General features: G+C 41.5%; 1 protein-coding gene across 1 annotated transcript in view; it reads right to left on the minus strand.

Moving 5' to 3' along the window:
* The window catches only part of efna2a (ephrin-A2a), a 63270-nt gene extending 53082 nt beyond the window's left edge, over positions 1–10188 (minus strand). The window contains exon 1 of the mRNA XM_026306451.1: positions 10046–10188. Coding sequence (XP_026162236.1) covers positions 10046–10188 — 143 coding nt within the window. The remainder of the gene's footprint in view (positions 1–10045) is intronic.
* Between the last annotated feature and the right edge of the window lie 4430 nt (positions 10189–14618).

The raw sequence follows: 14618 nt of genomic DNA on the forward strand, positions 1-14618 counted from the left end.
GCCTCAGCACCAAGAAGAATTAAATAGCAACAAAATCATGAGAGTGTTGGAACATCTGTTGGTTCTGCCTTATTATGTCCCACTAGCGTAGTGTAAAATGAGAGGTTTGTTTATGGTGCCCCCATTCTGGATGAAACCAAGGTAGCAGGGAATCCATTGCTGGCTGGGAATTAGATGATTTCTCCATGCCTTTCTGATGGATTATAATGCAAATGATTCCCTCATTCCTTCTATTGTTTGACTTTCCACTCCTACTGTTAGAAAATCTACTGGGTTTTTTTTTTTTTGGACAAGGATGAAAACCTGGTTTTCATGATTGTGCCAACATAGAGATACGGTATGTGCACAAACACACTTACAAGCCAAGAGTCTCGTGATGCTGCTGTATAATCTGAAAAGAAAAAAAACCCTGTTCATAAATTTCTAGTTTAAATATTTTGAGGTTGAACAGTTGCTGAACTGTTTTGTTAAAAAAGACATCTAGGGGATTATTAGCATGAAAATTATGGGGGCCAATTCTTCATTGAGTGTAGCTTCACCTACACAGATGCCATGTGGGAAACAGGGAAGCATCTATCTTAAAACACATCTTATCTTCCTCTATTTTAAATGCCAACTCTCTCATTCTAACATCTTTATGTGCTGGAGGGCATGTTTAACACTAGGCGATGCTCCATGCTAAAGGCCAGAGTTTCTCTTGTAATACCAGTCCCTGGAAACTCACCTGCTGGGCCCATTAAACCATGTGTTTATAGCTGCTGCATTGCTATACGCCTGAGTCATACTTCCAGAAGTAATCTCCCTTTGCCTCCATCTTTCTTAAAATTTCCACCACTTTTCCTCTCTTTTTACACTTAATTTCTCTTTCCGCTGCATTTCCCTGTGCCTGGATTCTCTTGCCTCCAGTTCTCATCTCATTTCCTTTTCATAAGAAAAACTGAAGTTGCCATGTCTTTGTTATCCACTCAACTTTTTGACCTTCTTCATATTCATGCTCTGAGTGTCCCTAATCCTTCAAGCAGATCTCTCCATTTCACATTTTTGTCTTTTTTGTCTCTCAGGGCCAGTCCATAGCCAGCAGACAGCAGTGTATATGTTATTATCGGCCTCCAGCCGGTCTATACGAAGACACAGCTGAGGTCCCATCAGAGTATCAGGCAGAGAGAAATGAAAGAGTCCTATTCTTTCACTTGGCTAACACAATCAACACAACCAGCCGGGACCTGAGGAGAAGTATTAGAGGGGAGCAGAAACAAGGATGGAGCAGGAATGACAATGCCCATTGTTCGTTATTGAGTGCAGCCTGGCATCTTTCATATTCTGGGCTAGTATCTCCCTATTTTGTCCTCTTTTATTGATGCTTTCATTCTTTCATCCTGTCTGATGGGCTCTATCTCTTCTTAAAAGCCCCCGCTCACTGATTTTCTTTATGTGCTGGCTCGAGCTGTTTCTCTCTCACATGCTCCATTAAAACAACAACTCCTGGGATCTCCCCAGGTTGTTTCGGAGAGCTTACATCATCATCACCATCACTGCCATAGTCATTATCATCAACAAAGCTCATTAGCAGAAGGTAGCAACAGCAGCACTGCAGCGTAATATCTTTACTCAATCTTTGAACCTGCTCATCTGCATGAACAATCAAATGTGGAGGAGGAAGTTAAGTAAACATTTCAGATCACGTTACAGATTCAGTGCCATGCGTCTGACATACTAAACAGATCATTACACTCCTATGGGCAGATCAAATGAGGATATTTTGCAGCATGCACAGACCCACTCTGGGGCAGGATGGAAAATCTGAAAAAGGGCACCTGTCTCTAAAAAATGCATGGAAGTGGTCTGGTTTCATTCGTTCTGGGGAAAGATATTTTTGTAAGAGGAAACTTACTTTGAAACTAAATGTTTTCTAAGACAAGGATAATGATTCGAAGCCACTACCTTATTAACAAAGAATTAAATCCTTAATCCTAAAGCAAATATACTGCCACTACAGAAAAATAAAATCTGCAGCAGGCTGCAGGTATTTCTCACTCTCACATTGATTTTCAGTTCTAATTGACACTGTCTGACACCTGACTGCAGTGCAAATTAGCACAGGAGGCCTGTTTTGCCATCAGCTTGTCATGAAGAGCGGAAGATCAAGTGTCACACAGAAATAGAAGGAAAACCAAAGGTATTTTACTAAAAATTATAGAATACATCACCAGTGTGCAAGCCAGATTTTTCCAGCACATGTAATGCAATCAATCAACCAAGCTCATTATAAATACAACATTTAGCTTCATTTCTTTTTTTTTTTGGTTTTAAAATTACAGGCTTCAAAAGTCCTTGTCCTCCCTAATATCCTGAATCCAACTACAACTAACTCCTGAAGCTACATTTTTACTGTGAATGCAAATCATTAAACAAATTATCATTCGGTTTAGTTTATTTTAGTGTGGCTGGCAGTATAGAGCAAGATTTATATCTCAACTATTCTCTCAGAGATAAAGCAATAAAGTTTAGGGCCACTACTAATACATTTTTTTAAAATTTCATTGATTAATCATTTCGCTTATAAAATGACAGAAAATAGGTCCATCACATTTACCTGGAAACCAAGATGACACAGCAAACATTTTGGCTTACCACAGCAGGAAAAGCACAGGTGTAATTAATCACATTAACAATGCTGTGCCAGTGAGCCAACACGCAGTGAGCCAACCTCTACAGCACCTGAAAGGAATGCATCCCCCATGAATGTGATCAGCTACAGCTGAGTGTGAAAAATCAACACATCTGCTGTAAAAAATAATCTAGTGAATGCTGTTAGCTAGTGCCTTGGCTGCTGGGATGGGACTGATGGTCTGCTGTTTGGCTGCTCCACCACTTTGGTCTAGAATGAAATATCTCATCAACTCTTTGGTGGATTGCCATGGAAATTTGTACTGACAGTCACAGATGAACCTTGTTGAGTTTGGTGACCCACGGGATGGATTGTAATAACCATGGTGATCCCTTAACTTTTCAAGTAGTATCAGCTCAAAACTCAATTGATTTTTGACAATAGCTGCAAAAACATGTAGTTTGTGCTTTTTGTGCAAACGTTAGCGTGCCGCCATGCTCACATAAGACGGTGACCATGGTGATCACTATATAATGTCAGCTTCATCAGAAAGAGGACAGGGTGAGGATGTAAGCATATGGTGCATAGTATCACTGTACAACATCCCAGAGGCCTCTGGAATTGTAGATTATTACTATTGCTGACAGATTCATTACTTACAAAGCCAACTGAGAAATTCTGGATTAAATGACTAATAGCTGCAGCCCTAATAAAATACAGGATTTATTTCCTGTGTGGCTTTAGGGTGTTGTATGATGTGCAGATTGTAAAGCTTCTGGAGGAAAATGGGCTATATAAATAAAACTGGCCTGATTTGACTATATATAAACTGCGCCCTTCAGAATGAAAGTACAATGGAAATTTAAAGTGACATATTCCCAGTTCATATCTTATTTGGTGTGAACATGCTGAGAACCAGACGTCTTTTTGAAAACATGACAAATAAGCTTTTATCAAAATCAGCATTGCCTGTCATAAGAATCTTCAGACTGTCCCCATATCAAAACTGCTGGTGCAACCTCCTCATTGTAAAGGTCAGAGTATTTCATTATACATGCCAGTGTACCTTATTTACTACTCTATATAAATGTGGCCTGTCTTAGCTCCTCTTCAGAAGATCCATATCATAACACTGAATGTTTCCGTTCTCTCGGCTCAGATGATTAAATTCACAGTTATCTTGACTCAACAGAAACAAAATCTCTGTGGTCAAGAATCACAGAAGTGTTTTGTCTGGCATCCACATTTTGATTTTCATACTGTAACTAAAGGAACTGGCAGTTCATTTAGCATCGGCAGACAAACTGTTCCACTCTAATGCCCCCGAAAATGTACATGACCTCCTGCTGCCAATCACTGATTGAATGTGCTGATGACTAAGATCTAGCTACACTATATCTTGTTATGTAACCGAATCTTCTGCTGAGCCAGGAGAAATAATTTGCAGGGTAGGAGCTCAGACATTAATTACTCTAAGTATCATTTTTAGCTTGGTGTGAGAGGCGCTGGATCCTACAGATAACTATCAAGTCTGGTTCCTCTCAACATGAACCACTGCAGTGCTGACACTTAAACAAAAACATACATGGTCCTATCTTGTAGGTCACAGCATGAACGGCTAACCTGATGTAGTGCAGCTTTATGTGTGTATGTATAGAGAGAGGTTGCCTGAGGCAGTGTGGATGGTGCAGCGTCCTGTACAAAAACATGCTAACCACATCCCACTGGGATGACAGAGGGAGTGGAGAGATGGGAGAGTGGAAGATGAGACAGAAACAGACAGAAAAGACAGAAAGATGAAAAGGAAGAGGGTGGAGAGAAAAAGAGGTGGAGTGGGTGGTGGTGTTGGATGGATTTAACCCAGGGGCAGGTTTGAGTCTGACAAACTGTCAGTAACCGAGCGGGGGTGACTACCAGTCTACATGTAAATTGGATGCAAATCTGTGTGCGTGTGTGTCTGCATGCGTGTGGTAGGGTTGAGGAAGTGCTAGTGACTACACATATCACTGGGCGCCACAGGGGACACAGCAGAAATATGTGTGTTTATGTGCAAGGACATGCAATGTGCTGACTGTGTATATGGACAGTGTGTTTGTTATGTGAGTGCATGTACGTGTGCGTGCATATTAAACTTTCTGTGTGCAGTATATACTTGAGTGTGTGGGTGCTTGGCGCATAAGACACTTTTTCCTCAAAGGCTATGTGGGCGCATGTGCGTGTGCCTGTGCGTGTGTCTCCAAGGAGATAGATTCTGTCCCATAGCATGAGTGTGTCGTCAACCATCAGCGCTTCTCACTGACACGGAGTTCCTCAAAGACACAGAGATGAAGAGAAAGGAGGAACAAAGAAGAAAAGGAAAAGAAAGTCTTTTGAAGGATAAACCATGGGATTAGATAAGGTGCTCCTTCTGGACCATTGAGCCTGTATATGTGTGTGTGGAGGAGAGTCCATTGCTCTGAGCACATTAGCTGCTTGGGGTGAACAAAGGCCCTCACCTGCAAGCTTTATAATATGGGCCTGGGAGCCAGGAGGGGGCTCAGTGTGTGAGTGTGTGTGTGCGCATTAATGTTTGCGTGTCAGCCAGCAAGAGGAAAAAGGATGTTTTTTTTCCCCAATTGAAAGCCAGTTTGAGTATATGTGCATTTGAATGTGTGCATGTGTGTCCCATATATCGCTTCCACTGACTGTGTGAGTGTGTGCAGCAACTAAATGGAAAAAAAGAAGACTGCCTAACCTTGTATTCAGTGGATGGCCATGCTGATTGTGTGTGAGAGTTAGTGACCTAAATCTAGTTGCCATTGATGTGGTGCAAATATTCCTATGTGTGTTTCTCCTATATTCCTTTCCTGAATGTGGCGTGAATTCCTTTGTCTGGGAGATTTCCAGTGTTCAGTAATGTTATGGTAATGTGTGTTATGGTACTTTGTTACTGTTCAGTACCACATATCTCATCAAAACAAGAAAATGTGTGGCTGATTGTGTGTGAGTGCTGCTCCCCGCCGTGACCAAAAGTGGCCGGAGCTGTTTGAATTGGATTATCTCATACATTTTCTATTATCCAGCAAGACCTTGAAAGAGATAGGCCTGCTGAGAGCCGGAGCCCTTGATATAAAAGGTTTGGCCAATTTGCAGCATGCCTCCTTTCTCACATAGGAACATATGTTTTACTCATCTTATTTCTTTTGATTTATCCAGGTTAGTTCGTTGTGATCATGGTGTTACTAAACAGACCGGGCCAACATAACGGCAGCACAATTAATTAGCACGTAAAAACAATTCATACTGTATGTGCTACTGTGGCTGTGATCAGTCCCAGAAAAGCAGATGTGAGGGAGGTAGAGCAAGAAAGACTGAGGTAGACAAAGAGAAAACAGACAAACAACTGAAACTATTCAGTATATTTCCCAGTACGGGGAAATATGGAGCGACAGCATCCACAGCCACAGCAAATTGCCAATTTGTGGTCAGTTCACCCAAATTACATGAAACATTTGTCTGCTGATCCTGTGTGTGGTGTCTGCCAACATACTGAAAATTTCAGCCTTTTAGGCAGAAATTCTGAGATATCAGCTTATGAAGCTTCTACTTCCACTTCAATACAATGTGGGTAAATGTCGTTTTAATGTGGTGTTTCCAGGTTTTCAAGAAAAACTTAGTACTGATTTTTTTTAGTGTAAACAGAAACACTGTCTCACGAAAAACATGTTGCTGTTGAAATCTCTGTCACATTTACATTTTCAGTGCGCCAAGTGTCACAACATATATAAATATATAGAACTATGGCCCAGTAGACAACTATATTTTTAGATCAACTTACTGTAAGCTTTAATAATCTGCAAGCCCAGAAGTACATACATTATACCTGACAGCAAGTACAGACAGTTCTCTCCAGCTAACATGCCTGCTGCAAACTGAATTTATTTCTCATAAAAAAAAAAAACAAAAAAAACAAACAAAAAAAAAAAACTATCTTGGGTCACTTAGGTGGAGCAGGAACAACACTTTTTAAGATACTGGCCAGAAAACCAAAACATATGAGCTGAAAGCTGCTAAAACACACCAAAGGAAACGACAGAGTTGTTATAATTCTCTGGTTGTTTATCACTTCGAGGGACCACTTGCACATTACACAGAGAGATTTGATCTATTGTTAATTAAAAAACACTGATTATAGCACCTGGAAAGTAGAAGGCAAGTGTTGGGGTCTATGTTCACAACAGTTCTGCTGAATAATCAAGTAATTCTTAAACGAAAAGACACCAAATGATTCAGTTGTGCTCAGAGAAAATTGGAGTGAAACTGGAAGCACAGTGTGGAGCCAACACTATTTTTTGAAATACTGCAGGAAGGTTTGCACATATTCACTGTGTTGTGACTTATCACTTCTTGCAGTTTTCCACACTCCCCTTTCTTCTGGAAACACATAAAGTTTATCTCGTCGTAAAAAAAAAAAAAAAAAAAAGGGATTATCAATTCTGCAAATTTCAGTACTTGTGACCTTGCAGCAAATGCCCTTCTCAAGCTGTTCTAGTGGAAGCAAACTTTTGATGAACACAAGAAGAGACAACACATCCTGATAGCTTAATACAAGCAGCGTGCTCGATGTTGTGTGATCAATTAAGACACACAGCTGTTCATTTTCCCAGCTGTTTGTGTCATTTTAGTGGCTCTGACAATAGCTGCTGTTTGGATGTGAGGCATTATTCTCTGACTTCTTCTCTGAGCATCAGTCCTACACAACTAAATCACCATCCTGTATATTAACAGGTGACAAGTGAGACTTTTTGCATTTTTGTGCTGGGAATATTACTTCATCTGTGAGATATTCCCTACACCAAATCTGTCATGGAAGGCTGCACGCTATCCATGCACTGAATTTAAATTTTATGTTTTTTACTCCTCCATTACTCGGCAACAATATGACTTAAATGTGTTAAATGGTCAATTCTGGGTTTGAAATATGGGTTTTAAATTGTTCTTACCTTGACAACCATGCTGGGTGGGAACAGATATCCTTGAAACACTTTTAATTAACCAGCAGACTTTCATCACACTTCCTGCTTTTTCTCCGACATGTGACCAAGTAATCCAATCAGAAGCAGCAAGCCAATACTTAAATATTTTGAGGGGCCATTACACAGTTTAAGTAAAATTATTGTGACTGTTTTATATCAGTTATTTCAACAAGCAAAATATACAAAATAATGGGAATCTGAATAATCAGCAAATGTAATAATGTTAACTTTCTAAAATGTGCTATGATAGATTTAAGAAAGCTGAATTAAATATATGTAGTTTTAATAGGAGAACCCATCCATCCATTTTCTATACCCACTTATTCCTTAACCAGGGTCACAGGGATCTGCTGCAGCCTATCCCAGTTCTCTTTTAGGTGGAAGGCAGGGGTACACCCTGGACAGGTCACCAGTCCATCACAGGGCCACATAGAGACACACAAAGACAAACAACCACACACACTCATACTCACTAATAGGAGAACCCCAACTTAGTAAAACTTTCTCATAACATTTCACTCACTAAAGCAATTAGTTAGATCTGATAAAGTATTTTGAAAATATTCCCTTATTTCAAAGGAAAAATGTGCACGTGCTCAGCTGATCCAAGCACAGTAGTTAAAAGTTGAACCAGGTAGTCAGTCTATAAACTGTGATGGATTTTTACAGTGGACTGTTTGGCAGCAGCTTAAAATATATTTACTCAAGGACTTGATTTGACTACCGATGCTACTGTATGATACAGTTATGTCAAAACAGTTACTAGTTTTTCCTCAAGTTAAGATTTTTAATTAAAATCTTCCACAAATGCGAATCACTGGTGTGTTTTTTTTTCTCCATTAGACTATTTATCTGCATTACAGCCTTCCCAGATCACAGGAAGTAGTACTTACTATTACAGTAAAGTCCAAATTTTGTAAATAAAGCCCAAATTGTAATAATCTAGAACGATCCTGTAAATTTTGTATGAGCTGGTGTGATTTCAGTGCCTCCTTATCTCTTTTTGCCAGTCTCTAGTCTCAAAATCTTGCCAGTATCCTCAAGTTTAGAAAGAGACTTAGCTTTAGAAGAAAGTTGAGGACTGAATGTGAGGTACAGTGGGACAGAGCTGTGTGGGTGTTCAGAAAAAGGTGCAGCATGAGCAATGACAGTGCAAGGGTCTAACAGCGAGAACCAACCTCACTAGGGCTCCAGAGTTTAGATTCATTGCTTTAGCAGCAATGCATTTTTGATGTGTCCCCTTTCTGCTTCTACTTTTTTTGTACAACCCTGATGGAATAACAGCGCCCCCAGCAACCGTCCATATAGCTTACATTTACCATGTGACGTTTTCAACGTGTAGGTGTTTCTGTGTGTGGGTGTGTGTCTGTGATGAGAAAGTCGAAGCACAGAGAGAAGAGAAGAAAGACACAAAGAAAGGGGAAGACAGCGAGAAAGAGAGAAAATGTTCCCCCTTGCCTGTTAAATATTTGAGAAGCCTTCTGTGGAAAAGTGATGCAGTCAGACACAGGCCTGTTAGCTCAGTGTGTGTGAGTATGCATCCCTGTGTTGTGTGTGTGTGTGTGTGTGTGTGTGTGTATTTGGCTGATGCAGAGAGAGACAGGCCCGTTAGTTTAGACTAATTCAGCCGTGAGCAAGCGAGGGGAGCACTTTCACTGTTTATTTATCTACCTGAGAGAAAGAGGAAGGATAAAAAAAGAACAGACAGAGAGGAAGAGTAAAGGGTGAGAAAGAAAGAGCAAGAGAAAGAGGCTGGCCAGGTTGTCACAAACCATTAGACAGACGAAGCCAGTGTGCTCTGCCCCATGTCAATGAGAGAGGCCGGGCTAAAGACAACCGTGTGTGTGTGTGTGTGTGTGTTAATGCGCATACATTCATATGTTTGTTTATGGATGAGGTTTGTGTGTGTGTGTGTGTGTGGAATTGACAGAAGTAATGTGCACTTTTAAATGATGGCACAAATCTTTGAAATTAGCTGCACAATGGTGTGTGTGTGTGTGTGTGTGTGTGTGTGTGTGTGTGTGAGTGTGAGTGAGAGAGAGCAAATCTCTAGACACTGAGGAGAGGAGGCAGGATGCCCTCATTGTCTAAGACAAAAGGAGCTCCCTGTGCCACCGAACAAAATATCCAGTGAGTGTGTGTGAGTGTGTGTGTACACATGCCCACACACTTTCACTGTGAGTACATCTTGCTTGCTCATTGTACAAATCATGAAATATTCATCCCAAACATTGCTGAAACAGTAGGAAAGAGAAAAAATTTGGGGGGGAAATAGATGTGTTCAGGCAGCATGTTCAAAATGTGCAGTTCCTATCAGATGCAAAGAGTCATGCTGAGAATGTTTGGAATTATTCTGAGATTCTAGTAAAAACAATGCTTCAAACACACACGCACATTTAGGCCCAACTCTCCTAAAACTCACTTGGGATTGGAGCTGTTCCAGTAGACAGCGTGTCTGTCAAATATGATCTTCTCCTCTGCCCAGACGGACACCCACGACAGGATGGTCAGCACCACCACCTCCATCACACACCTCTGCCCGAGCTGGCACAACATCATAGGCATCCGGGGAGGGGGGGGGTCACTTTCTCTCTTTAACCGGGATCAGGCTTTCACTGCGCTGCCGCTGCAAAAATCCTCTCTAGATCATTAATGTCCGTCTACGCGTCTTTAGACAAATCGGGTCCGTGGTTCATGGATCGTTAGCTGGCTTGATGTGAGTTCCGATAATCTCACGGGTATTTGAAGTCATACTGGATGATAAAAATTCACTTTGAAACTTGGTTGACCGTGGACAGTAGCGCAGGGTTCACATATTATTTACAAGCGCGTCGTCGGCAGGATGCTGCGAGTGCGACTCCGCTGCAAGGTCCGAAACTTTTCTCCCATTACGCGCAGCCGGGGAGATAGATGCGCCACTTGGATTAGATCGCCCTTTCCTCCAAAAATGACAATGAATTACACTCCAGAAATTATCCGAGATTTGTAATTCTATCAGCGATATCGTTGCTCATCAGCAGACAGAAGTCAACGTCAAAATCAGCAGTCATATTTGTTTACCCAGATTTATACTGAGCCTGGCGCACGCTTTGTTCACTCCTCTCAAAACACAGATCTCTTCACAGGATGAAACTGCGCGCACTTTATCTTTTCTCTTATTGCATATCAAGGAAATAAATCCCATTTAGACGATCACGTTCTTATTAATTATGTTCAGTCCAAACCTATCACACCATAACAACTGCGAGGCAGGAGCATCCTCCTCAAACGACCACAAGCTCTTACAGCATCTTAACTTGGTGATCCTTCCGCTGTCACCGCTTCTAATCCAGTGTGACTCCAGTTTCACTTTCTGTGCGTCACGCAGACCGGCGCAGCCAGGGAGCATCCGATGATCGCAGCTTCAATCCGAACATGCTTCCGCGCAACCTCCACCTATGGCGGCAACAACACTCACCGGCACCCTGGTTCGGTGTAAGTAACCCCCACCCCCCTCTCTACATCTCGCTCTCTTTCTGCGCGGGCGGGGTCTCTAGCCGTGGCGCGCTCCCTCTGGGGACTCGGAGCTGGCTGACTCACTGCGCCCTAATGATATACATCAGGGACTGTAAAGAGAAAACCCTTAACTCAGTTAAACATCGTTATTTCAAGTTAACTGGACCTTTTATGATGCCAAGAAATAGGAGCGTGTGTAAACAGACCAATGCGCACAGACTATATTATAGTTCTCCAGAGAGAAACTGAAACTCAAGAGACCTTTGTGATTATTAACTTCTTACAAATCTCCACCACAACCATGTGCTTGGCTGAGGGCGGTTGACATCTGGACATGTAAAACACCCATAAAGTTTACTATCTGTTTGAAAGCTGCGGCCTGATGGATGGTCTCAGAGAGCGAGAAGGAAGGCGTCTTATGGATCGCTGGAACAGTGGAGTCATTTTCCATCAGTGTCCATTAGACCCAAAGGGCAAGCGGAGGCAGCGTCGTGTCTAAAGCCCGTGAGCTATAAACCTCCTGATAGTTCCGTCCGACAGTGCGCTGCCTCCCCTGCTGCCGCTGTCCTGCGTGTGCGCTCACGCTCCTCAGCAAAAACAGATCCATCTTAGGCATTTAGTCTCAGGGCCCGTAGAGCAAGATATAATAACTGCATTGGCTCCACAAAGGGCTTCATGGTTTTTCTAACATGTGTCGATAACTTGGCTGAATGAGCTCTAGTGAGTATCAGTCCATTCTCAACAAGATGAGAATTGATTCAAGAAAAAAGTATTTGCAACAAGTTCATTCACATTCTTTAAAAGGGCATCACCGCAGGGAAATACAACTTACAGACTCAATAGAAAAGCAAAGTAACCCAAAGGGTTTTGTGCAAACTCTATCAGACCCCTGCAAAAGAAACTTTTCTAAATCAAACTGACTGACTTGTCCCAGTGTTGCCAATCCTAATAGGCCTGTGTCATAATTCTGCACTGAATCTTTCTGCAGTTCCATCTTTCACATCTTATTGAGCCTCTCAGTTAGATCCTTTATGCAAAGTGTCCTAGTTTTGCTTTGCCCTGCTCTGCCTGCAAAGTAATGCCTATAATTCAGGCAGGGAGAGAACCCATGCACCCCCATAACCCAAATACAGCTGCATGTTGTCCGCCTCTGTGGATGAATTATTCAACATCTGTCTGAGGCGTGCATATATAAACAGGTGAATAGTCTCCCGGTGTTTCTTTAAGGGGAGCCACTATAGACCAAAGACATTACTCACCTCAGCTCCAGGCTTTTTCCTCCTCTGCTGTGTCACTCTGAAAGTCTAAATCTCATCTAAGCTGCACAGACTAAACAGCATTGGGTGGATTCAGATGTGAAGGTCTTTTAAGTGATCCTAAATCTAAATGATTATGGGTCCTGGAGTCAGCATGTAAAGGCTACATGTCTCCTTAAAGGGGTTTTCAATCCTGGAATTTATAGCCAGTTAAGTCTGCGATTTCCTTGTTGCTTAATTTTGACTTTTTTTTTTTCGATCTTGCAAACCTATAACTTAAATGTATGTCTTTTGTAGCACCTATTCACCTTCAGAAACTTAAGTCACACACATCAGACTTTTAGCATATTCTCAATACACCAACTAGCTGTTACTGCGATTAAACATGTCACAAATTATATGCACCACAGTCTCAAAGCACTTGTCCGCCCTACCCTTATTGCATTTGTGTGTGGCCCTGATGTTTACCAGTATTTGCTTGATTAGAGACTGTAGTACTAATGCAAATAAGTGTTGCCAGATGTGGTGGGATCACTACTCCACATGGTTTCATTTAGTCCTGCTCACACAGTGCTGGGTGGGGCCAGGAACATCCCAAGGGTCTGAAATGGGCAAACAAATGGAGAGCTAAGTTACATTTACACAAATGACTCACTGGACTAGTTAAAGGAACAAACGTGGAGACATTTTTGGTGTTGTAACAGAGCATGAAGTATATAGTTTGGCTTCTTTCTTTAGTGTCAAATAACTTTTGGATCCGAGTGATTTTCAGAAATAAATGTTTGCCCTTGCTTCCAATTTCAGCTTTTAAATACATCCTGACAGATTAAAATTATATTAGATACCGCGTTTTCAGAGCCAGTGAATTTGATAACTTAAACACACCACAGATCTATGTTTGGGTCAGTTTACTTTGAGCTACCCTTCCACCCAATTATGCAATCTCTTTGCATTTCAATATAGTCTAAAGAGGATTCTGTGAAGGCTGCTCTGCTCTAAATTCTACTCTTGGTACAGAGTGAAATGCCAACATACAAGTAAACAAGGGTGTGAAGAATCAAAGCATCAGGCTGCTGTCAGTTTCCTGACTGGCAGGGACACACTAAACTGTAAAGATGTTAAAAAAAAAATACACCTGAATATGGGCCGGTGATAGACCACTTACACCTTTTTGGAAAACGTGAACATGCTCTCAAGACTTCAGGGTATCATTAAGATGCCGTATTTTACATCTTTAGAAAACACTGCAGAGATTTGTGTCTGGTTGGTTACACCCAGCAAGCATCTTCAGGTTGCTATCCGTCTTTACTATGACCTTCAAACATGCTTTATGTAAAATAACAGTAGAGAAAAGAGTGCTCTTGCTGTGGAATTCACTCTAATTTGAGGCTCACTGTGTTTAAGACCACACTTCTCAAGCTGTTGGTAGCATATAAGAAAATCTAACTCTCCTCAGCTACAAACACAGACACCATTGGATTCAATTCTCTTTTTTCCTCATTTATCCCACTCTCAAAATGTAGGGAAGATCTGAGCTTAATCCTCCCCTTCATTCTGTAAGGTAGTTGAATTGGGGGAGAAAAAGAGCATAATGCCAGAAAACCCAAGGAGGCACTTCAGATTAAGCCACTAACTATTGACATTGTGAGAGTGGCAGGTAAAGTCATCTCTACTCCGCAGCCTGATTACCAGCAGAGAGCAAGACCTCCCCCTAGTGGCCTCCGATGTGTACAACCAGTTTGTCACCAGTATTTTTCCCTCCAAGGCTCATCTTTCACATCAGAGGAGCCTGGTGATAAAGAGATATCAAATATGTCCGATAGTCATACTGGTGTTTCATCCAGATTTTTTCAATGTATGTGATTCGATTTCATGTAGCTACTTTGTTTCTACAGTAACCCGGGTTCTCTCCTGAGTCACACAGATATGCTTAACTGAGAAGGTCAAAGCAGAGCACAGGCAGAGAGGATTACTGAAAATCATTAAAAATAGCAAGTTTCTAGTGTTGTATATCAAATTAATTCTCCACCCTGCCATCATCACTGTAGTCGTTTCATCGAGGGATTGAGCTGAGCCCATATGAGCAGTCAGTCAAGTTTAGATGGGATGAGTACGAAGTTAGAAATACAGTAAAAGATTAAAAAAAAAAAAAAACCCACCAGTAGTAAACAGGCTGGGAAATGTGGAAAATGTTACAAGATGTTAACCGATACAGAGCAGTAGGTCCACAGGATAGAGAGGAAG

This window comes from Mastacembelus armatus, chromosome 22 (genome assembly GCF_900324485.2).
Source record: "Mastacembelus armatus chromosome 22, fMasArm1.2, whole genome shotgun sequence".
NCBI classification, from domain to species: domain Eukaryota; kingdom Metazoa; phylum Chordata; class Actinopteri; order Synbranchiformes; family Mastacembelidae; genus Mastacembelus; species Mastacembelus armatus.